The sequence below is a fragment of the Onychomys torridus genome, chromosome X (assembly GCF_903995425.1).
Source record: "Onychomys torridus chromosome X, mOncTor1.1, whole genome shotgun sequence".
In the NCBI taxonomy this organism is placed as follows: Eukaryota; Metazoa; Chordata; class Mammalia; order Rodentia; family Cricetidae; genus Onychomys; species Onychomys torridus.
Genome location: NC_050466.1, coordinates 58,565,071 through 58,591,555, shown reverse-complemented (window position 1 = coordinate 58,591,555; position 26,485 = coordinate 58,565,071). Strand labels below are relative to the sequence as shown.

Sequence of the window (26,485 nt, the reverse complement as noted above, 5' to 3'; positions counted from 1 at the left end):
TACTATTTCATTTTGGTCTCATCCAATAAAATGGCTATATGATTTAATAGCCATGTAAATTAAAAGCAAGTAACTAAAAACTTTAAATAAACCATGTGGACACCAAGGAAATATCTTACTCGATATGCAGTCAAGAGCTATGTGGGGTTTAGTTAATGATCTAATAATATGGGTCACTGGCAACAAGCACGTAGTATAGTACTTGAAACTATTTCTAATACTTAAAAGATGTTCACACCACATGTCTTTAATGAGTACTTTTAATATGTTTATGTTTTTAAGGTGTTCATATTTTGTAATTGCTGTGATCTTAATATTACTTCCTATTGTCAACAAAATTATATGTGCATATGTGAACATGGGAATGAATATGCATTCTCTTATGAATTACCTTTTGTGATAGCTTGATGATGTCCCAGCTTTTATGATAAGTAAAAAAAAGCATGTGCCAAACTTTGAAATTCATAATCATGAAACATTGGAAATGCACATATTTTAATACTCTTAAATATCCACCATGTTTATTGTTACACATTCTGCCTAACCTAACAAAAACCATGTGTTTACAAAATTGCTCTGGGGTAATGGGTAAAAGATCATTGAGTTTTAAGTTGTAACTCCTTGACAACTGACTCTGAAATGAAGGTGCATGCATGTCTGTTTTTAGATGATGGTGGTGGTAGAAATTGGCACTCAGTAAATGTCACATAAATCTGCATCAGTACTGTGATCCCATATCCCATTCCTTCACACGATGGCTTCAATGCTCAGTCCCACTCACCATTGTAGTTTCTGCTATTGACCCAAAGCTGTTGATAAATATGTTGCAGGTAACATTTACAGGAGGCCCTGTAAGTTGAACAATAGAAAATTTGACAGGTTGTGTTCATAGCATAATTGAGTCATGTTTTTCTCTTGCCAGTGGCACTGTAGCACTTACCATGGTGGTTTCTGTGACTGATCCAAAACTGTTGATAAAAATATTGCAAGTAACGTTTACTGGAGGACCTGCAGAATGCAATAAAAATATTGCAATAGACATTGAAGCAATATTACAGCTCCATCAACATCTGTGGTTAGAGATGTAAATAAAATGAAAATGATGATGTGACTGCAAAGAAAAAAATTACCCTGAAGTGCATGATAACTTCCCACTAATATTTTGAATAATGACAATTAAGCAATGGTAACTTACCTCCAAAGAGTTTTGAATTTGGAAAATATAAGGTAAAATCATTTAACTGAATTCATCAGCATAAGTTTATGCAACAATAGCCATTTGAATGACTGCTTTTCTTTAATATTTAGTTCGTCAGTGTTTTAAATATTACCAAAGGTAATGAAATAACCTGGATCATGGAATCAACACAGGGCTGAATGGATTTGGATCATCTCTTTTTAAATCAGTATGTTACTTTGATTCTTATAATGCCTCTGAATTCACCCCTTTTCTTCTATATATCCTCTGACTCTTAATGAAAAATAGTGTACAAAAATAAAAAAACAAACTAAATGAACTTGCATTAAGACATAAACACAGGCAGAAACGTCAGTTAATATCTGTACTGTTGCCAGAGTAGATTTGGTGTTAAGCAAGGATTGCCACATTGCCTACTCTTCTCTCCAGAGATGTGGATCTAGACTGTCACTAGCCTTTTCTTCTGGCCTTTTGTCAACAAGTATGCTACTGACCGATGATTCCCTGCCGTATGTTTTTCTGGGTAATATGTTTATTGCCTCTGTGGGCATTTCCCCCAATACTTTATGAGATAAGAAAATTCTGTTTCAAACCATCTATCTGATCATTGTTTTCCTCTGCATAAATGCATTCCTCTTTACTTGACAAATTCTTGTCAGTTGAATACAAACGACACCCTAGTTGGCTCTGTACCTAACCAGCCAGTAAACTCTGAATGAAGAGGAGTTTGGCGTGAGGCTTTCCTAAAATGCTGGTAGGAAAAAAAGAGAGTCTTTCTTGGCAATACAATTCTTTGCAAGTCTATTTTCTACTAGTAAGAAATAAATTAGACAACAAGAGGTAAGTCATGAGAATTTGTATGTGTTTGCTTTTTTCCCTCCTCTCGCCACAAAGAAATACTTCCTTTTATATCAGCTTATTGGATACATTTTATAAAACTTTATAAAGCAAAATAGAAAACAAATGATGAGAGAATAGGAATGTTTTTTAAAGTGTAAATCCATTCCAAAATGCTCATTAAACTCACTTTACACTATTATAACATTTTAAAGAGGAACTTGAAAATTTTAAACTTTGGTTGTCCAAGTATTATAAATTATCTATTTGTCTGGTCTATCAAATTGATTTGGAAACATTCAGAAGGTTGAGCCATATTATCATTTGTTTTGTTCTTGCTGCTAACTGACAGTGTTTCTGGAACCTAAAATACTTTCTATCATCCTAAGCACATCAAGTTCAGAGGGTTGGAGAGATAGCTTAATAGGTAAACTGCTTTCCTGTATGTCCAAGGACTCAAGTTCAATCTACAGAAACTATGTTTTTAAAAAGCCAGGTATATTGGCAAATGCTTGTAATCCTGGCACAAAGGAAACAGAGACAGGTGAACCCTTGGGAATCCCTGGCCAACTAGCTTTGACCTACTTTGTGAGTTGTATGACAGTGAGAGACCCTGTCTCAACAAAAGTGGACATGAGCAACAGCACCCAACATTGTCCTCTGTCCACAAGATTCATACAAACACATGCATGTGTACCTATATACAGTGCCTTAATCTTCATAAGAGGCTTTCTTTCCTGCTCTCCTGAATACTTTACATTTCTTGATCTTTAATATCTGGCCTTTTCAGTCCTAGGCATTTAATTTGAAGGTAATTCATATTTACACACAAAAACTTGGAAAGAAAAACCTAGGAAAATGAGCTATTATAAAAGTAAGGTATTAATACATGCATGTAGTAAGAACTGACACATTAAAACCTCACTGTGGGCCAGTGAGTACTGTATGTCATCACTCAGTGGGAAGGTAATATTCTGCTTGCACTTTAAAGATGAGAAAACTGAGGCATAAAAGTAGTTAGCTATGCTGGTGAGTGTCAACTGTCCCCTTGACACAACCTGGAATCACCTGGGAACAGAGCCACAGTGAAGAACTGTCTCCATTGGGTGGATCTGTGAGCATGTCTGTGATGGATTTTCTTGACTGCCTTAACTGATGTGGGAAGACCAACCCTATGTGTGGGCGATACTGTCTTGTAGCAACCCTGAAAAAAAGGATATAGAAGAAGGAATGCTTTCTGCTCAATTGGCCTTCATTTTTCATTATTGTTTACTAATCTTTTCTGGTTCCTTCACTGATATGAAGAGCAGCTTCCTCAGGCTTCCAAGGTGAACTGAAGGCCAGTGGCTCTCCAGAAATCCTCCAGATTGTCATTGCAAGAGGGACTGTTGAAGCATCTAGCCTCATGAACTAAACAACTACTCAGCCTCTCTAGTGTGAGAAAAGCATTGGTGGATTACTCCAACTGTACAGTACAGCCAATCTAATACATTCTTTCTTACTATATATGCATTTTATCATTTCTGTTCCTCTACAGAACCCTGACATAAATTGATTTTCTCAAAGCCATAGCATTTATAACTAGCAGAAACTGTCTGACTTTAAGGATTTTTTTCTTAACTACAAGGGCAAAATTCCTGAAGCCAGTGGACATTTGTACTAATTGGTTTCTATCCTAATGATAGAGGGTACCCAAATACTAACATTTAATCCACAATTTCTTGGGTTGAAGAATTTCTTAAGAATTTGCTTTTAAGGGTTTTCCTACTATATGCCAACACATTTGTATTTAGTCCAATAATCTGATTAGACGTTTTTGACTGTAAAGAACATGCTCTTAGATGTGGTTACCAATGAATTGGCTATGCTCTGTAACATGTAGAAAGAAAACATTAACCTCTCTGATGGATTTATCAGCACAGTGAGTTAGATGAGAACCAGACAGAAAACCGAATATAACTATATAACATTTCTAATTACTCTCTTCCTCTAATTCTTCCCCTTCTTGTTCCCATTCTCCCTTCTTACATTTTTGGTTACAAGCCTAACCTTTAATGGCTGAACCATTTCTCCAGTCCACATTCTCTGTTCTTAACTTCCTCCTTTTTTTCCTTTCACTCACAGTCATCCTTTACTATCTTCTGTTATTTCAATGAGATTCAGCAGTCTGACCCCACTTGAAAGGTTTTGCCTTGACTCTGTAGATCACACTGGGCATTACTAATATTGTTGAAATATTAAGTCTGCCTACTGATGTACATGAGATGCTATTCCATTTATTTATGCATTCGTTAATGTATACCAGTAATATTTTGTATTTTCCAGTGTACAAACCTCCATACTCTTGATTTAGTGTCTTCATAACAATTTTATTTTCTTAAATTTTAGTGAAAATGAACTTTTGTTGGTAGGGTGTAAGTGTGTACAGGTGCAAGCATACAAGTGTGTAGGTCAGAGAACAGCCTTGGATGTCATTCCTTACACACCTTCGGGTTCTCCTCTTGGCCTGAACTTTACCAGGTAAGGCTAGAATAACTGGCCAAAAAACTACCAGGAATTCACCCATCTCTGCCTCCCATCTCATCTCAGTATTGCTGGAATTACAAGTTCATGAATGCCTGGGATTATAAGTGCGTGAATGCCACTGCACATGACTTTTAAACTAGCTCTGGGAACTGGAACTCAAGTCCTCATACTAACAAGACAAGTGTATTACCAACTGAGTGAGTTACTGCTTTTGGCTTACTTTCCTTTTGAAATATTTCTTTTGAATTCTGTAGAATACAGAACTATTTTTTGTGGTGATCTTAATGTTGAACTTTTCTTGAAATAATTAGTTCTAGTAACATTCATTCAGGTGCTTGGAAGATTTTCTGTACAACTACTGTTATCCTTTGGGAATGGAGATAATTTTACTTCTTCATTTTGAACTTGAATAGAGTCTTTTTATTTGTGTTAAGTTGCTATTGATAAAACCTCCAACACAAAGTGGACTACAGTTATAGAACAGCAAATTGTGGTTTTCTCAAGCATGGCAGAAAAGCTTTCAGTTTTTTCCTCAGGGAAAGGTTACATTTAGAGCATGTTGCTAACTGTAGATTTTTATAAATGCCCTTCATCAAGTTGAAGATTGATTTCTAATCCATAAATGATTTTGAATTCTATAAATGCATCAACTGAAATTTTCTGTATCAAGTGAAATAATCATGAAACTATTTTTTTCATTCTATTAATATATATTAGTTTGAGTTTTATGTTGGGTCATTCATTTTCTATTTTTTTGGAAGAATTTGAAAATAATTGTTGTCAACTCTTTAAATATTTGATAGAACTCAAAATACAAGCCATCTGGTCCTAAGTTTCCTTTGTTGAGAAAGTTTTGATTAGCATTTCAGCCTTTTTTATTTATTGTTATGTTTGTTGAGACTTTCTAGTCAATCCTGAATCCATTAGGTAATAAGTATGTTCTAGGTAATTTTACTTATACTATATAACTTGTTTTCAATCTTTAAAATATCTTCTCTTTCTGGAAGACCAACAGTGACTCTACTTAATTCTAATTTTCATCATTTGAATCATCTTCAGTTTTTCCTTTGTCAGCCTAGCTAAATGTTTGTTACTTTGTTACTTCTGTTGAACCTTGAAAGACTCAACTTGTAGTACTGTTTTTCTATTCTGTTTTTTCTTTTTCTTTTTGTACTCCACTTGAATATTAAATTCCTCTTCAAGGTTTGTGTTTAGTTCTCCCTTCTGTTTCTAACTGTTGAAGTATAACTATAGGTTATTAATTTGAGACATTTTTCTTTTTAATGTGGACATTTATGTTATAATTTGCTCTCTAAGCACTGCCTTCCTTACACCCTGTAATAAGATATATTGTGGGCACTTTTATTTGTCTTTTTTTTTTCAAGACAGGGTTTCTCTGTGTAGCTTTGCACCTTTCCTGGAATTCACTTGGTAGCCCAGGCTGGCCTCAAACTTACAGAGATCTGCCTGGCTCTGCCTCCCAAGTGCTGAGATTAAAGGCATGCACCACCACCGCCTGGCTATTTATCTCTTTTTTTATTTAGATTAATGAGTTATTTAAGAATATCTTCATTTTTAAAACTCATAGAAATTTGACATTTTCTATGTATTACTAATCCCTAGTATTCCTACCCACCCTGGTTGGAAAAAACATTTTTAATGTTTTCAAACATCAAAATTTATTGAAACTTACTTTACATCTCAGAAACATATTCCAGGTTTAACTGAGGAAAGTATATTCTGCTGCTGTTGGTAGAGTGTTTTGTGTATGTCCAGGATATCAATTTGGTTTAAAATTTTGTTCATGTTCTCTATTTCCTTACTGATCTCTCTGGATTTTTGGTGTGTGTGGGGGGGGTGAGACAGGGTTTCTCTGTATAGTTTTGATGCCAGTCCTGGATCTTGCTCTGTAGACCAGGCTGGCCTCAAACTCAACAGAGATCCGCCTGGCTCTGTCTCCTGAGTGCTGGGATTAAAGGCGTGTGCCACCTCCACCTGGCATACACTGTTGTCTATATTGAAAATGGTGCATTGAAAAGTTTTTGTTATAGAAATGTTTCTTCCATCAAGTCTATTTCATCTACTTTGGAATTCTTCTGCATGTTATTAAAATGTTGAACAGTCCTGTGTGCTTTTAGACATAAATTAGTGCTAACAATAGAGGCAATGAGCCAGTCAATATATAAACCATGAACTAAAGACCAGTGTTTAATCATTCAGTTTTGTTTACTTTTGGGTAATGATAGGGTTGAGATTAGTGTTGTTTCAAAGAGGGCACTGAATAGAACCAGTTCAGTGGTGGTAAATGCTATGATTAACAATACTTGTAGAGGGGCTAGAGAGAAAGCTAATCAGTTAAGAGCACTTGAAGACCTGGGTTCAGGTCCCAGCATCCACATCAGGAAGCACACAGCTACCTGTAACTCCAGCTCCAGGTGATACAATACCCACTTCTGTCCTCTGTGATTACAGCATTCACATGCATATCACACAATACACATACACATGAATAAAAGTCAATAAAACATCAAATATTTGTTGAAAAATTAATATTCAGATATATAATTGCATACATTTGGAATTGTTCTATCTTCTTGGTAAAATGACCCTATTTTGAACATATGTCATGTTCTCTTCAAATATTCCTGTTTGTTTGTAGTTACTTTCAAATAATGTTCTTTATATAAATTTATATGTATAATATAATGTATATTTGTATTCACCAGAACTTTCTAAGCTAACAAGAAACATTATATAATTTTAGAATGTCTATGCTATATTTTATTTAAAAGTAAGCATCAAGAAAAGACTTTGTATGACACCAAGACAATTAGTCATTAATGCTTAGTTTTGTCCCAGATATTTTCCAACATCAATTTTGAGAGAAAGATTACTTTCAAGAAAAGAACAGTCTTTGAATTCCGAGATGAAAATGTCATGTTTTTCTCTCGTCACAAATAGATAAGTATGGCATTTTCATTTTTCATTTTATTTCTTGTAAATAATTTAATATGTCTTCAAGTATCACAATTGCTTTGGTATGAGTCCCTTGTATGGAAATGGAAAATTAAATGCTCCATATAGAAGTTAAATTCCCTGTGGAATAAGATTTTTTTTTTTTTTGTCTAACAGACTAATCATTAATGTTGGACCAAGAGATAAAGATTAACTAAATCACAGGTGAATTAAAAAGATGTAGATATAAGGGTTAGAACTCTGATATCTGGTCACAAGTAAGTACTATTTCTTATGATTTTTTATGTTACATGAAAAAAAGGTCATGGAAGATAGTAGGATTGTAAGGGGGAATGTCTTGTCATAGTGGTGATCAGCTGGTGATGAGAGATTTAAAGCATACAATTTGGAAGAGAGTAAAATTGCAAAAGTCATCATACTTTAGAAATAATCTAAGCAATTATAATAACTTAATTGAAAATTCACCATGACTTAACTATATAATATTGGTTATTCTGTCTACACTTTCATGAAGGACAAATTATTCAGAGGTAAAGGATAGCCTTGTTAGTTCATAAACCACTAGTTTAGGACCAGCTACATTGATAGATATGAGGAAATTTCAATTCAGTGTAATGAATTAACTCATATGAAATGAAGGCACATTATGTTCTTCCCACTGATGGCTACCAGTTATCAATTGATTTTATACAACGTTATAGTACGTGGACACATAAGCACATGACTTTCATTGATGGTTCTCAGAAAACTTGAAAATGTTGGCAAATTGCTCCTATTGTATGCTGTAGATTTCTCCATTGTTTAAAGAAGAATAAGGTGGGGTACACCATTTCATGTTGGGTGACCACATTTGTTTTGAGTCATAGTCAATGTGGTCTTGATATACTGCCCAAGGTGGCCCCAAAAGAAAACAACCTTCTGACTGTGCCTTTCAATTACAAGCATGAACCATGAACCACCATGCCTGACTTTAGGGTGAACACTTTAAAGGAAAAAAGTGCTATCAACAATACACAGGAACATCAAGTATGAACTAATCCTGTCTTGAAAAAATGTAGACTTTGAATCATATTAATTAAAAGTGATTTGAAGTATGGTGGCTACAAGTTTGTCTTGTCTTCAGTGCTAGTTCTGATTATTAATTACCAGATGTTGACTGAACAGATCCCAGAAACTTTCTGAATTTGCTACCCTTTCTTTATCATAGGATTAGTGATAATAATTGTGAGATTTAGTAGTATTGTGTAGTGAGTACTTATTTGTTCAATTATTAGTTGTTGCTCTTAATAATAGTAATGCTCATTATATTACTATCATTGTTACAACTTCCTCAAATTTTCAAACTATATTTATTCAGGAAGTACATCACCCAAATCATTAATTTTACTTTTATGTATATGAGTATTTTTCTTGTACGTATGTTTGTGTACCACATGCATGTCTGGTGCCCCCAGAGGTAGAAGAGGGCATTGGATCCCTTGGAACTGCAGTGTGGATGGATCTGAGCCACCTTGTAGGTGCTCAGAATTGAACCTTGGTCCACTGCAAAAACAAGTTTTCTTAATAGCTGAGCTAACTTTCTAGTCCTTCCTCTCCACCCATAAAACATTTTAGTATAAACTGAAATCTTAATACTATAATGTAACAGTCTCTAATGATAATATTCACTGAAATGCTGCTAATCTTATCATTTTTCTCTGTAAATTCACATTTTTTTTCAACTTTACAGACCTTTTTGGCAAGAATTTACCACTTTCTACAGCTTTTTTGCTCCTAGAATTCTTATTCAATGTTGGTTTTGAAATGATTATGGTTGACTTATATTTTTAAAAATATGTGTCAACCTTGGTGTTATTGGCATGTGGGTGTAGAGCATTCTTAGTTGTGGGAGGTTTTCCTGATCATTACAGAATGTTTAGCAGCATCCCTAGTCTCTATCAACTAGATACCAGAAGCACCTTACTCCTGGAAGACATATGTCCTGGTATTTACATATGCTCCTCCAGGAAAGCTCTCCCCCAGTTGAGAACCACTAAAATATAAAAATGAAGGTAAATATAGCAACCCATTGTGTGCTATGTGCTAATGAAATGAGAGAATATTCTTGTACTTTACTAAACAAATGCTAGTGTTATAATTAAAACATTTCTCAGCCATATCACTTTCTCATGACAATGTTTCTCTTTAAACAAAACTTGTGAATTAGGAAGTGTCTATACACACTTTAGGTATAAAGTTAGTAAAACCCTCTTGAGGGCTCAGGAGGCTATGAGGAAGAAGGGGCAGAAAAATTGTAAATACAAGAGACACCAAGAAGAGAGTGACTTCCAGACACAGCAAGACTGATACACATATGAGCTCACAGAGACTGTGGAAGCATGCAAAGGGCCTGCACAATTTCAAGCCAGACAGGGTCCCAGTGCTGAGAGGGGGAAGTGGACACAAGCCCACATCCCTAGCCAAGAAGCTATCTCCAATTGACATCTGCTTTACAAGGGAAAATTAGTTTTCTCTGATGGAGTCTCATTGGATATATAAACTGCACTTAAAGCTAGGCCCCATGTCCAGCATAGATGGTCAACACAAAATGAACTCAATATATTTGCAGGTATCTGTCATATTTTGCTTTGTTTAGGCAATTTTTATCTTAATGGTCTTTTGCTTCTATATTATGGTTTCCGATTTTGTGTTTCTATGGTGTGTGTGTGTGTGTGTGTGTGTGTGTGTGTGTGTGTGTGTGTGTATGTATGTATGTGTGTGTGTACCTGTATCTGTGTCCGTGTTTCTTGTGCTTTTTAAAAAAAAATATTTGTTAATTTGTTCTCTAAAGAGAAAGAAAATGGGAATTGGGTAGATGGGGAAATCAGTAGGATCTGTGAGGAGATAAGGAGTTATGATAAGAATATATTGCATAAGAAAAATTATTTGCAATAAAGAGAACTGTTAAAAACAAGGCAGTGGCATAAACATCACACTTTGTGTTTGTTCATTATGAAATTAAATTCTAAATTTAAATTGGCAGACATTTATTGATATTGATGTATCTTATTCTTAGATACCTCCAGTCCCTCATAATATCAAGTATTTATTGAGTGCCCACTATATGTCATTAAATTCTATCTTCTAGTTCTCATTTATAATTAGTTGGTGAATTGAGGAGCTAAAGATGAGAAATCCAAGCATTAATGATGAGTCAAAAGCAAATTGCAAAAAAAAAAAAAATCTCTTGAATCATTCTATAAGAAATGTCAGCTAAAATAAGAAAAAAAAACCATGCTCCAAATGAAGAATCTCCAAGGGATGTTTCTCATGCAAGTAAAGTGTTGCCTTTCTGCTTATTGCAAGATCATAGTGACCATAAAGTGACTATTAATGTTTGGAGATATTCAGAGTACTTTGTTTGGTGTACAAGGTCCATTTTTTGTTTTTAAGATCTTAGAATCAAAATGGAAGCTTTACGCTTAATTTGTAGATGTAATCTACATATATTTATACTTATGTCATAATAAAATGTCATCTCCCAGAGAAGTGCTGAAAAACATAAGGTTCCTTCTGTCTTGGGATTGTTTCAGATAAGAAGTGAAGATCCATTTGCCCTAAGAAGAAGACAGTTTTAAATGCCATTTTAAATCAGTGTAGAAATAAGGGGACCTGAGAAATTCTCATGAACTCAAATGACATTTCCCTTCATTTTAGGAAGTTACACAAATAGAATTAAACATCACTCTCTTTTGTTAATTGAATTCTCTACTACTTGCAAAATGAATAGCAAGTTCATCAACTTGTCAAGTCTTACAAATTGAAAATAGATTTTTGGTATTCATAATTTGTACAGAAAAAAGTACACTGTGCTTTGCATGATAATAATCATTCATGGATATGATCCATGCACATACACACATTTGCTTCCATATGTGCTGCTCTCATTCTTTTAAATCTAATGATATTTTATTAATTATATTTTTTTATAATTTGATGTGATTATCATCTTTCTTTGTACTTCCCAAATCCTGGATGCTTTTCTATATTGGGCTAGTTTCTATTTTATTTTCTATTTCTCTAAGTTTTTGTAGTATGCTCTCTACAGGTCATGGCTTGTGTTTGACTCATTGGTATGCTCCCCTAAGTACTCAGTATAGTTTTGATCACATAGCAGACACTAAATAATGTATGTTATTGACCAAATGTATGAGCCTTTGTATGAGAAAACAAGAGCTGTATTTATCTCTTCACCTTCAAAGGGTAATTCACCAGAAAGGTAATCCTCATAGCTTAGTGGTGCAGCAAGTGATGAGCATATGTAGAGTTTCCTAAATTCAATTTCTATCCCTCCTCCCCACAAGTAATTCATTTAAATCAATGGGGTTATTTAAGCCTATGAGATCAGAGGAGAACTCTATGTTGTCTCTGCAAAGCACTCAACAGAATGAAGGGATTATGACAAAGCATGAGAATCACCAATGGGAAACATGAAAATGTGCTCCTTTGAAGCCTCTATTGAGCTTCTCTGAGGTGGTGTTGTGATATTTTATTTGTGCTGAAATTGAAATATGGTGATATTTTATTTTTGCCTTGATAAATAAAGCTTGCCTGGAGAATCAGAGGAAGAGAAAGCCATTATAAGCAAAGAAGTCAGGCAGTGGTAACACACACCCTTAATCCAAACGCTTAGCAGGCAGGATCTCTGTGTGTTCAAGGCCACACTAGGGAAGACAGGCAAGCGTGGTGACATGTGCCTTTAATCCAAGTACCAACCATAGAGACTTGGAGGTCTGTACAAACAGACAGAAAGTGACAGAGCTGTGTAGGAAGAGGAAGTGAGGTAGCTGGGCTGAGAGCCAATGAGAAGGCAGAAAAACAACGTAGACAGGAAGTTTTGCCATTTAGAAGCTGCATAGTTGGTGAAGTTAGGTTGGCTGGTGGCTTTCCCTATTTCTCTGATCTCTAAGGATTTCACTCCTATATTTGGCTCTGTGTTTTTTTTTTTAAAGATTTTTATTATTTATTTATGTATATGAGTGCTTTATCTGCATGTACAACTTTATACCAGAAGAGGGCATCAGATCCCACTAGAGATGGTTGTGAGCCACCATGTGGTTGCTGGGAGTTGAAATCAGGACCTCTGGAAGAGCAGACAGTGCTCTTAACCACTGAGGCTGGCTCTGTGTTTTTTAATTTGCTAAGACCATTTAGAAATTGGTCTACAAGGTGGGGATTAGCAAACTTCATGGCTGTTGCTCTCACCACCATGGAATACCATTAAGAAGTCATTCAAGTCATAAAAGCTGGGTTTAATACCATGGCTCTACTATATACTATTTGTGTGACTACTTAATTTGGAAGCTAATTACTCTGGGCTCCAGTTTTTTGTGTTTTAAAAGATAAAATATCTTTTCTTTACCAAATTCTCAGTTTTTCTGGGAAAAGAAAACAAGATCATGTGCATGAAATGTCAGCTATTTCTCTTCTTGTCCCTTCTCCTACCATAGAAGGACCTTCTTCACAAACGTTGAGATTTTTCTCTTGATGCAGTAATATAACCCTGAATGTGCCCTATCTAGGCTGAGATTTTTCCCTTTATGTGACAATAAGTTGTTTTCTCTACTCGGCATTTTTATTTCCCTCACTTCTCCTCACAGTGTTAAGGGAAAGACCCGGAATTTTAAAGAGTGGATTTTCTCCTAGTGGATTTTCTATTATTAAATCTAAAGTCATTAATATTGAGCAAAATTCCCTTTAATGAATAACTATGCATTTTCTGTATCAAACATCCTTTTACCCTTTACTGTGCTTCTATGTAAATATAACCAGCAGGAATGCAAACTATCTCTTGGATATGCAAATCTTGTTCTGTAACCTCTTCAGTAACTTCTTTCCCCCACTGTGGGAGGGGGAATTCTTGCCTTCCTTTCCACATTGATTTCACTATTCTTGTTCTACTCCCTTTCTTTGGAATTTCTTTTGAGCTGGTTGTGCCAACTCTCTGGTTTCATAATTGACTGATAAATTAACTACTATTTAATATGTTTTGATTTTATATCTGTAGTAGAGTCATGGTTTTACATGATTTTGTAAATTTGCCTTTGAATGTAAAATTTTCCAAGCAGAGACCATTTTCACTCTTTGGGAGGCTGAGGCTCAGAGCCAGGCTTTGGAAACTTGAAGACCTAAATTATGTTTGAGGCCATTGCACTGCTAGGCAATACACTACCCTCTATTTAGCTGTCAAATGAAATCATACAGCACCATGTCTGCCAATGAACAGGATCTAAGCTCTGATTTCCCTCTTCTGTTTCTCTGTGGCTTCCACAAATGGAGACCTGTTTTCTCCTTCGGCATCATGCACCATTTCTCTGAGTGTGACAAGATCACCACTGTACTTTTGGGAAACAGGTTTTCTGTGTCAGCATATCTAAAAATAGAAGTCAGAGTTCCTGATATGTACTCTTCTCTTTTAACAAGTAGGACTGCTGCTTTAGAATCACAGTGCCTGTCATGTTTACAAGTGCTCACATTTGACTAATGGGTCCCTAGCACTTGGGGAGCATAGCACTTACAGGTCTTAGCTCATATTACACTCTACTTCTCTCTAATTTGGTCTAATTAAAAGGACATTTACTGGACTCTTATGTATAGAATAATTATTTTTCCTTAAGTCAAGGATTGAAGTGATAGTAGTTTATTATGAATGTAAAAATAGTCAGAATAGGAAATGAATAAGTGAGACTGAGTAGAAAAGGTAGGCAGACAAGGAAAGATGAGTTAATATGTTCATTTTTCTCTGATAGCAAATGAAGCCATTTTTCTGTGAGCATCTCTAGAAGCCATTATAGACATACTCCTGAACTATTATCGCCAAGGAAGAAGTAGTTTGGGTATTTTACCTCAGTTCCCATTGCTCACAGAATGAAAGGTCTCTTCAAAGTCTTTAATTCATCTTTACTTGTCCAAAACAAGAATGTGGCTTAGGTCAGAGAAGGCCCTGGAGCAGTAATTCTCAACCTGTGGGTTGCATACCCTTTGGCAAACCTCTATCTCCAAAAAAATTACACTAGGATTCATAACAGTAGCAAAATTACATTTATAAAGAAACAAAATAATTTTATGGTTGGGGTCACCACAACATGAGGGACTATATTAAAGCATTGCAGCAATAGAATAGTTGAGAACCACTGCCCTATAGCAAACAATGCAGTTCTTACCCTTCAGAAGTCAAGTTGCACATTAATGTAGTAAGGGATTAGAGATATGAATGAAATACTAAAACTGTAACCTATAAGGCTCTGAGAACACCGAAATAGATAGAACTCCTGCATACAGTTAACTCATAATTAGTGATATGCTGGCGTGAATCAGACTAGAATGTAATATGATAATCAGAATGCTGTTTGAAAGGAAAATGTCAATGGAATCAGTGAATATGTGATGGAAAAGGGAAAGGAGATTAGCATAGCTCTTTCTATATAGGTGAGAGGGAATTTGGTTTCATATATATACATATATAGAGATATATGAAACCAAATGTAACCAGTAATTGAAGTCTGGATACACATTATTTGTCTTTATTTTATACTCTCTGTCAAATTTGGAGCATTTCAATTTTGCATAATTAGAGATACTTAAAGTGATAAAAATCTAAATCTTGATATGATATACTTGTATCTTCAGCACAATATGACGTGATCCTCGGTACTGAGCCAAAAACAGCTTTCTCATCAATATAAAGAAGGCAAGTAACCTCTCACTCATCAGATAATATTTACACTTGAAGTGGAGGAAGTCATTCTCTCACTAGATGTTTTCCTATTGTGGGCTCATGATAATAACCAGAAAAATCGTCTTTGAACTCAAGAAGTCTATAATTAGAAAGTATGAAAGTTTTGATATTTTGCCAAATGAACAATGTGGAGTTTGTACCAGACACAAAAAAGCATCACTATAGAAAAGTAAATGTCCTTTGATTAAAAAAAAAAAAAAAAGGTCAATTTCCTAACCTCTCAGGTGATGGGGGTGAGAAGTCTGCTATGCCAAAATGAAATAAATGTCCTAGTAACATCTTCTCTTTGGAGATGAGCCTGGGCTAGAACACACTTCATCAAACAGTCATCTTTGGTCATGTGTGCCATGTACTTGCAAACACTAGCTACTAGTAGCTTGTATAGGCCACTGTAAAGAAATATATGATGGCTGTATGGGGCTTTCATATAAGACTGCCTGAGGTTGACTAGTCCCTCTACTGTGCCAGTCCTAACAATTCTTTTTTTAAAACTTAATTTAATTTTACATATCAGCCATGGGTTCACTTGTCCTTCCCACTCCTGCCCCCAGCTTCCCCCCCCCATTCCCATCTCCTCCAGGGCCAAGACTCCCCTAGGGATTCAGCTCAACCTGGGAGATTCAGTCCAGGCAGTTCCAGTCCCCTCCTCCCAGGCTGAGCAAAGTGTCCCTGTGTAAGCTCAAGGTTCCAAACAGCCAGCTCATGCACTAAGGACAGGTCCAGGTCCCACTGCCTGGGTGCCTCCCAAACAGTTCAAGCTATTCAGTTGTCTCACTTATCCAGAGGGCCTGATCCAGTTGGGGGCTCCACAGCTTTTGGTTCATAATTCATATGTTTCCATTAGTTTGGCTATTTGTCCCTGTGCTTTTTCCAATCTTGGTCTCAACAATTCACACTCTTACAATTGGGCTCTGGAGCTCCACCTGGGGTCTGGCTGAGGATCTCTGCATCCACTTCCATCAGTTATTGGATGAGAGTTCTAGCATGACATTTAAGGTGTTTGGCCATCTGATCACCAGACTAGGTCAGTTCAGGCTTTCTCTCAACCATTGCCAGTAGTCTACAGTGGAGGTATTCTTAAGATCTAGAAAGCAGGGATTGATTAGTCACTGAATTTACAGAGAATAAATGCAAGCAGGCATGGAACACAGCTGGGTTTGTCAACCTCAATTATTAAATTGATGAGATCTAGAATGACCTGTGAGATAGACCTCTGGGCATGCCTGTGGGGCATTATCTTGATTCGGTTACTGATGTGGGAAGACTCATCCAGTGTGGGTAGAGCCATTCCATAGGCTGGGATCCTGGGCTAACTCAAAAGGAGAAAGCAAGCTGAACATGGACTTCTTGACTGTCGATGCAATGTGACTAATTCTCTCAAGCTACCACTCATGTCACTTCCCTGCCATGATGGACTACAATCTTGAACTATGGGGCAAAGCCCTTCCTTCCTCAAGTTGGTATTGTTTGAGGAATTTTATCCCAGCAATAGAAGAAGTAACTAAGACAAAAGCTATCATGTTTCCTGGCATCTGTAACCCTACTCATAGCCAAAATCCTCATTTTCTATCTCTTCTTGCAATTCACCTATTGCATTTCCACTTACTTGGAATGCCTAATATCAGTGGTATATTTCCATATGTAGTTGTAGTTGTATGATTCTATAGATAAGGGCTTATATTGCTCAATGTTTTATGTCTGTTCCTATGTTTGCTCAGAAAGGTTACGCATTTGTATAAGGATCCAGAGTATCTGTCATAGTTTCTAGAAATTTTCACTAATTTGGATGACACTCTCAAATATTTTATAGTCAATGTGCACCTTGTTATGAGGTGTATTTAACTTTGTATACAAGTAGCAAGTGATTCTTCTGATAAATGGAAGACCAAGTAAATTTCCAAGCACAATTTTATTAGTCCTGATAGAATAGGACTCTAGCAAGATCTCTGAGCTTCTCCTTCCTTATTCAAATAAGCCTGGAATCTATGCCTATATGTTCTAATGATTAAAGCTATTAGGCTAAAATATTCCCAAGGCCCATACAGTCAATTCTACTGTAGGATAAACCATTTGAGTAGATCATATTGCCTGATTGGAAAGCATGCTTCATGTTGTCAGAATTTTCCTAGAATGTTTAAGCATACTTTGCTCTGAAAGATGTAATAAATTATTACAAATGCCACTCTTGGAATTTTGACTGCATATATGAAGCAGTAAGATGTACTTGTGTATAGAATTTATATATAATCCATGAAGGCAGCACCATCTGTGTTCCTTCTCCTTTCCTTGACCATGCATGCTCCCTGCCTTCACTATCTCTGAACATACAAACTAGTCCTGATACTTCCCAAGTAGAAAGCTGTTGGGTATTTGGAGATAAATCAGCTTTGCTTGTTCACTTAATTATTCATCAAATATTTACAAAGGATTAATAATATGCACAAATCTCAGGATATAATGTTGAATAATAAACAGATCCTAAGGCAAAACACTCCAAAGTCCTCTACAGGTCTACAGACTCACAAGCCCCTAATATGTCTGTGTAATTAAATAATAGATACAAGACTCACTCATGAAGTCAGTGTACAACACCAAAATCCACTAATGGTAACAAGGGAGATAGATGGCCTGGAATCAAAAGCCATTTCTGTACTCTTATTTGCTGTGTGTCAATGAGTCTGGTGGTTAATTTCTTTTGCCAACCTACTAGGTTTAGAATCACCTACCTAGGATACCAAACTCTGTGTATGCTTGTGAATGATTATCTGGACCAGGTTAAGTGAGGTGGGAGAACCAATCCTAAACATAGTAGGCAACACGATGGCATGAGCTGGAGTACTGGACTGAATAAAGATTTAGAAAGTAAGCTTCAGACCAGTATTCATCTCTCTCTGCTCTTTGACGAAAGATGGAATATAACCAGTCATCCCTCTCCATCTTCCTTGCCTTCCCCACTGTCTTATCTGTTGCTGTGAGGAGACACCATGACCAAGACAACTTACAGAAGAGTTTATTGTGGTACTGCTTTTAGTTTCAGAGAGAATGAGTCCATGACCATCATGGCAAGGAGCATGACAGCAGGCAGGCAGGAATGATACTGGAGCAGGAGCTGAGAGTTATATGTTGAGACAACTGTCACGACATAGAGACCCAAATAGAATGACATGTGCTTTTTATACCCCCAAATAATTCTCATTAAAACCTGAGAGCTGCCATAATGGACCATATTGTCTTTCTCACTCCATGAGCCAAATTAAACAGTTTCTTCCTTAAGTTGCTTTTGTTAGGTATGTTGTCACAACAATTGGAAAAATGATTAATATAATGAGTCACCACTTAAGTTGTACATTCTCTTTCCTGATCTGTATAGATAACTGTAACCATAAATGCACTTTACTATTGTTGTTGGGAGAACAAAATGAATTAATACGAAATACAATAGAAGCTTAACACATAGAAACAACTCAATTACTATAAGCTAAAGATGTTTCTATTCAATACTTTAGGCTCTTCAATGAAAATGATGTGAAATATATAGATGAGTGCAATGATGAAGGTCAAAGAATACAGTTAATGGCCAACTTGAATACTTGAGGCAGGTAAAGCTGAACATACTGGGACATGCCTTAAAAACAAAAAACAAACAGAAAAACCACAGAGCTCTGATATGCACAGTAGTATCCTGAGCCAGAGGAGCCTGAAACTGGACCCCCAAGATGACAACTGTTGACATAAGTCCCAGAGCCAACAGGGAAAATCCATGGCAGCTAGACACAGAGCCCACTAAAAAGTACACACATAAATCCCCTAGTCCTTTGTTTAATAAATGAGATTTCTTACAAACCCCCAGAGCCTGTGCTGTTTTCTGCATCTATTCACTCCATGCCCATGGGATCAGAGACAATGGGATCCTAGGTGCAGAGCCAGCAACAAATACTGAGTCCCTTCATGTCCCTTCCTCTTTTGTCTGAGAATCATGCATAATATTTTAGGATTCATCTTCTTGTTCTTTATACTTAACATGTAAAAAACACAAATTACCTTCCTGATCCACAAGACAACTGGGAGTAACTTCGCTACTAAAAGCTATTTGTAGTGTATCCTGAAAACAGGCAGACAAGTATCAATACATTAACCACCTCATGTTCTTTGTTGACTACAATGACTGCATCAAGAAGACACTTATGCTGTTAGAAGTGATGTCTTTGTGGCAAATGGCAGGGTACTGCTTCACCAAAGATATAGAAGCCATTGGACATGAACTTCTGCTGAATACTTTCCCCTCTACTCCAAATCATTATCACAGTAAGGAAATCCTCTTTCCCCTCTAGAACAAGAAGGAGTCTATCTACTCTAAGAGATTGACTCTTTCTGTTCTTTTTAGACTCCTTTTCCATCATTTTTCCTCTCTCTTGTGCTGTTGTCTCCCCTTTTTGTGTTCAACCTTATAAACTCACTGGCTGGAAGGAGGTAAGAGCTGTCACCAATAGATGACTCACTTTAGCAGAACTTTCTAGCAATACAGGCGTACTAAATATTAATAATGACTACTGATCAGGTCCCATTGGCTTTATTTACTAAATACATGGGATGCTTAGGAAAGGAGTTGCCAGAGTGAGTAAAGTATACTTGGTTAACTAAGATACAATATCCATGCAGTACATGTTTCTTAAGCAATGCATATGGGAAATGAATTCTGTTGCCCCCCCACAAATGTGTTAAATTTTAATACAGTGGGAATAATAAGGTTTCAGGCTATAATGTCAAATGTGTGGCATGTATTTAATAATTGTCCACCCATGCAAAAATAAACTCAGTCAACCTAACCATTTCTTTAGTTCCGCAAAAGATACAGAAACTTGGACCCTCAAAGACCAATTAGATTAAAGCTTTAATAGAAAGGTGTATGGTTGCTTTAAAATACATTCAATAAAGTACTGTAGACAGAGACTAAGTGCCCCTGTCATCCTTCTTAATGACACACATTCCTCTCCTTTCTAAGCTTTAAAAATCTGGAAAAATAGTGTCAGTTTAGGCTCCATAAAAATAACTTCTTCCTCCTTCTAAACAAGAATTCAACAAAATTCTGGCTGTTTTCGATTCAAGGATACATGGTAAAGAGCCAGATGAGATAACACATAGGAGTGGACTTCATGAATTTTAAATGAAACAAATATTGGTGGATTGGCTATTTTAGTTGAGTCGCACATATCCAAGCTTGATCAGTCCAGAATTTGAGATTAAAGATTAGTATTATCTACCTATGTTTACTTAGTAAATATTTATTGGATGCTTGCTGACTGCTAATGTTAGAGGTAGCAGATAGAATGAAATACATCTCATTCCACCCTTCCTACCCTCCTAAAGCTAGTTTATGTGAGAGAGAGATGGCGGGGTGTGGGGGAGAGAACAGAAACAAACATGCTGAGGCAGGAAGACATTAGGGGATTCTAGAACACATTTGGACTACATGAGAAGAAAAGGGATCACATGACAGATTCCATTTATGCATTTATGCACAACTTGAGAATAGACTTTAATCAATAACTAACACAGAAGGAAATGCAAATGTTCAGTTTTTGTTTCCAATCAGGAAAGCTAAGGAATGTATCTTGCACTCCAGATTTCTCTTAAAGCAGAGACCATAGATTTCTCACTCTCTCTCTTTTTTGTTTGTTTTTTGGTTTTTCTAGACAGGGTTTCTCTGTGTAGTTTTGCTGTCTTTTTCCTGGAACTCACTTGGTAGCCCAGGTTGGCCTCGAACTCACAGAGATCTGCCTGGCTCTGCCTCCTGAGTGCTGGTATTAAAGGCATGCACCACCACCGCCCAGCTCATAGATTTCTCTTAAAGGGTCTATCAAAGGCCATAGATTTCTCTTAGAGGGTCTAGCAGAGGCTATTGTCTATTGGATCTTGTCTGAGATGCTGCATTTTCTTAGTTTTCATTCTTGTCCAGTTTTTCCACTCTATTATCCATTGCTCCTGGTTGGTAATCCATAATAAATCATTAACACACAATCTTTACTCTGGGAAAAGTCAGCCTTAGGCAGATAGAATCATGAACCTAACCATGAAGACCATTTCAAACCAATGTGGAGGTGTGTGGAATTGATTTGGAGGTGGGCAGAAGTCCTAGAAGAATTTCAAGAGTCATGAGTAGTCTAAGAACATGGATGAGACTCAGATTTTGAAGCTCTGTACACCTCTAGCTGACAGTTCTGTTTCCTTTCTCTGTGCATTCAGATAAAGATGCAGCCAATCAGGCTTTCCAGAGCAGCTGCACTATGGATTTTCTAAAAAGAGTGCAGGAGCTATTTCTGATCTTCGCTTTCCTGTAGGAGCTATTTATTATCCATTCTATATTTCTATGTCGTCTTGCACCTGCCACATCACCCCTCAGGAGTCAATAATTCTTTGCAAAGGTATCATTTTACAATTTATATGGCATATTGCATAATGTCACTGATGGACACTTTTAGTTAATACCCTCAAGTGCTTTGCCTTATCACTGAAGCAGATAATTTACTCTGGCATTTATATGAAAAGTTGGACACTGACAGCATACCTGCTCACTTGAGACTTTATGTATGCACTGTTTATTTTGGCACATATTGTTAGCACATGGCTCCAAATTCTTAAATAATTACTATATTTTTAAACCTTTGGGGAAAGAAGTAAGTCCTCATAGTGTGGGAACAATTCAGTCAATGGAAGCCTCAACACACCAACCTACTTCCATCAAACTCCACAAAGGCTTCTTAAACCAAGCCACAGTGCTTTTAACTATACATGGGCATTTCTTAAATGAATCCGATGGAAGGATGGGGGTGATGTGTAATATGCTTTGCCTGGAAGGCCTTTGTAAACCCAATTTCAAAGGACACAGGAAACAAATCATACGTGTATTTGTGCTACTTACAAAATGTAGATGACAAAAGTTTAGAATTTCCTCTGTTGGGCAAATATATTCTCCCATTTAAGAGATTTGTATTTAATAGGCTTTGGGGCATTTTACACAAATGTCAGGCTCATAGTTTTCTCAAAGCCCTGTATGTTATAAACTCAGTTGTCATTCAGGAGAAGTATAGAACAGGAAGCCACTTGCTGCATTTTAAATGGAAATATTTATTGAGAAAATTGAATGAAGTTGTGAATAAATGAGGCAGATGTGCATGAGAAATAAACCTGAATCTTGGAAATGTAGATGCTGGGGGAAAGAAAAGGAATAGATATCCCAGACTGTAAAGAATTCTTCCTATTTGGGGAAAGCTACAGAGGATATGTCTGCTACTAGAGTAGGATTAGTTTGCTAAGAATCTGATCAAGCATGTCTGTGTGTCTGATCACAGAGTGGCCACTGGTTTCAAGGGGAAAAAAATGAGGATATTTCTGAGAGAATATTGAATAGCATAATAACTTCGGCAACAGTAAGCTTTGACCTCACCTTTAGAGCAGCATTTTACTAAAACTCCCCTGAAAAAGATGGAAACTGTGGTTCCAGCACTGCTCAGTCACTAGGCATAGCACTGTGCATGCACAGCATTTTCTTTCAGAGGTATCTCTAAAACTGTTATACTTTGAGAAGACTTTGTTTACTTCAGTCAGAAAGAAAATACATCAGATTTCTGAACAAAATGTTACCCTCTTCCTCATATTCTGTGACAGCTATAACTACAGATTTACCTCCATCTCTCCCAGTATCTGATATCCCCTTTGGAAATGGAGATGCAGCTGTGAAATTGGAGGGAAGTGATAACAAGAAATCTGAGTCAGGAACTCGGACTACACAAAACCAAAGCTGAAAACAGGGTAAACAAATGGTGTTCAAGCCAAATGAATTGTTTCTGGTTAATCCTCATTTACTTCCATCCCTCAATCACCAAAAATATCTTAATATCATTCATTATCTGTTAGTTGTACAGCGTGATAGTAGCAATGTTAATAGTGTCACTGTGGACATCTTGAGGCAATACTTTAAATAAAGGGTTAGTTTCCTTCAAAATGTGCAGAGGCTTTATCACCAATGTGTTTTTATCTACTGTAAGAAATAAATAGCACATATCAGGAGCCATTGATTAAATCTAGGTAGCTTCACTGTCTTCCCATTCTATATCTTTGGAAGAGGCAAGGAAAATAAAAAATAAAATAAAAATCATGCTTCCTTATTTAGCAGATCATTCCACAAAAGACATGAGAAGCCAATAATAAGAAAGTAAAATTATATTCTAGAATACCTTGCTAAGCTTTGATACATGGGGGGAAGGGGCTCTGTCCTGCCTCAACTTGATGTGCCAGACTTTGTTGGCTTCCCATGGGAGGCCTTACCCTCTCTGAGGAGCGGATAGGGGGTAGGGTGGAGGGAAGGTAGGGTGTGAGCTAGGGGAGGGGAGGGAGGGATAACTGTGGTTGGTATGTAAAATGGAATAAAAAGACTTTTAAATAAATAAAAAAAGAAAAAGAAAATATGTAAATCATCTTAATATATGTTATATTCAGAAGGATGATATATATGCATATATATGTGTATGTGTGTGAGATGTCCCTTTCCCAAGACATTTAGTGACATTTCCAAGGCATTTCTCCTTCTATATCCATCCAATTGAAGACAATTTTCCATAAATTTTATGAATATATATATATATATATATGTGTGTGTGTGTGTGTGTGTGTGTGTATGAAAAATTTTCATATGTATAGTATGTGTAGAGGGGAGATAAGTGTTCATATCAGTGTACATACATGCATGGGTGTGTAGACACATGTACATGCATGTGTGTAGAAGCCAAAATCAGCCTTTGGTGCCATTCCACATATGATGTCAACCACTTTTTTGACACATAGTTTCTTTTTGGTCTTGCCATTCAAACTCTGCTGGGTTGTCTGGCAACAAGCCTGGGGATCCACATATCTCCTCCTCCCCAGTGCTGGGATGACAAGCATATACCACCATGTCTGACCTTTTTTAACATGGCTTCTGAGATTGAACTTGGGTCCTCATGCTTACATGACAAGCACTTTACTGACTAAGTTATCTCCCCAAATCAAACCATGATCCTTTTTAAGCAAACCAACTTAGAATATTTTTATTTATATTCACATTATCTTAATTATTAACCTATATTGGAGGACACAGCCTATTGTAAGTGCTTCCATCCCTGGTCAGGTAGCCCTGGGGCCATATAAGAAAGCAGGCTGAGCAAGTCATAAGGAGCAAGCCAGTAAGTAGCATTCCTTCATGGCCTCTACACCAGTCCCTCCCTCCAGGTTCCTGGTTTGAGCTCCTTCTCTCACTTCCCTGGCTGATGGACTACAAGCAATAAGCTCAAAATAAACCCTTTCATTCTCAAATTGATTTTGGTCATGGTGCTTATCACAACAATGGAAGCCCTATGACAACAGAATTCCATATAGATTTTATATTCCTTTCCTTTGGGTTAGTCTTCCATTATGCCTCTTGATTTCTAAATGGGACACAACCATCACCAAAGCTCAAGGAACATTGCAGAAGAGGAGGCAGAAAGAATGTTAGATCTGAAGGATGGAAAGAGTGCTCTGAAATGCTGTCTTCTGTAAATGGCATGATGAATGGAATCATGAATTCACTTCAACTATGGTTAGCTACACAAGATCAAATCAGCCAAAATGCCAGAATAGAAGGAGGTCTTACCCATTACTGAGAAGCTTTTTTGGCAGCAGAGAGTTGTTAGGGTAAGTAGAATTATTCTTTTTTGAGGATGTTGGGTGGAATGAGGAGAGTTGGGGTAAGAAAATAAGGATAGATGTGATATTTCATTATATACATTGTGACATTCTCAAAATCAAGAAAAATGTAAGTATGGACTAACTACTTTTCCAGAAACAGCTTTGCACATGAATTTATTACTCCTAAGCCAAAACTAAGGCAAGAATTGTAATTGGGGAAAAATAACCATCTTACCAATATTGAAAACTGAAATAAAAATAAAATATGGACTACTAAGACATTTCTGGGCAGAAGTAATTATTTCACAGAGAAGAGACCAATTCCCGGGTGTACCTAAGATCTTGTGTGGGTGAATCAATAATTTACAGAAGAACACACTGAAATCTATTAATTTGGACTATCACAAATGTTGGAAGAGACCTAAAGAGATACCGTGTTTTTTTTGTTTGTTTGTTTGTTTGTTTGTTTGTTTGCTTGCTTATTATAGATGATACCTGTGAATCAGAGGACACGTTTCAGGCCACAACTGTCAGAGTTGTTGTTAAAAGAGTGACATATGTGATTCAGTTTAAGATTTTTTTTCCCTCTGCGGTGTTTCAACTCTGGGTTTGGTAAAGGCATTATGGTCACACAGTGTCATAGGGGAAACATGATAAAGAAAGCAAGCACCATCCTTTAAATATTCTAGCCCTATAGTTGTTAAACTTTGGAAACTAGAGGATTTATTGAATATTTTAGATACCTCCATCCAGAGATTCAGCAGAGGCAAATATAAGAAGTGTAGAGCACAGAATATGTATTTCAAACTTTAATTTACACATTAAAATTGTACACATTTGCAAAATTTCATATGGCATTTCAGGAGGTGGATATACTGTGTAATGTTCGAATCAGGATAAACATCCCTATTTCCTTGACCATTCCTTTGTGTTAAAAACATCTGTGGGACCAGGATCTGTCCTTAGTGCATGAGCTGGCTGTTTGAAACCTTGGGCTTACACAGGGACACTTTGCTCAGTCTGGAAGTAGGTGACAGGACCTGCCTGTACTGAATCCACCAGGTTTAAATGAATCCCCAGGGGTGCCTTGATCCTGGAGGACATGGGAATGGAGGCGAGGGGCTGGGGGAAAGGTGGGGGTAGGGGCGGGAGGGGGGAGGACAGGGGAACCCATGGCTGATGTATAAAATTTAAAACACATAATAATAAAGAAAAAAAACAAAAAACAAAAAAACATCTGTCTTGCCGGGCAGTGGTGGTGCATGCCTTTAATCCCAGCACTCGGGAGGCAGAAGCAGGTGGATCTCTGTGAGTTCGAGGCCAGCCTGGGCTACCAAGTGAGATCCAGGAAAGGCACAAAGCTACACAGAGAAACCCTGTCTCGAAAAAAAAATTCTGTCTTGTTGCTAATTTGTTTTAATATTTTAAATTCTAAATCCTTTGATCCAGTATATTTCATACAAATCCCA

General features: G+C 36.7%; 1 protein-coding gene across 4 annotated transcripts in view; it reads right to left on the bottom strand.

Annotated features, from left to right (window-relative positions):
* Glra2 (glycine receptor alpha 2) overlaps positions 1 to 26,485 on the bottom strand; it is a 208,909-nt gene that overhangs the window by 170,843 nt on the left and 11,581 nt on the right. For 2 of the 4 annotated variants that reach the window (XM_036174529.1, XM_036174528.1), the window contains one exon: positions 941 to 1,008. The exons of 1 other annotated variant lie outside the window; for it this stretch is intronic. In XM_036174529.1, the coding sequence (XP_036030422.1) occupies positions 941 to 1,008 (68 nt within the window). Of the gene's footprint in view, positions 1 to 781; positions 850 to 940; positions 1,009 to 26,485 lie in introns of all 4 variants that reach the window. One more of the 4 variants, XM_036174530.1, reaches the window with a different exon arrangement.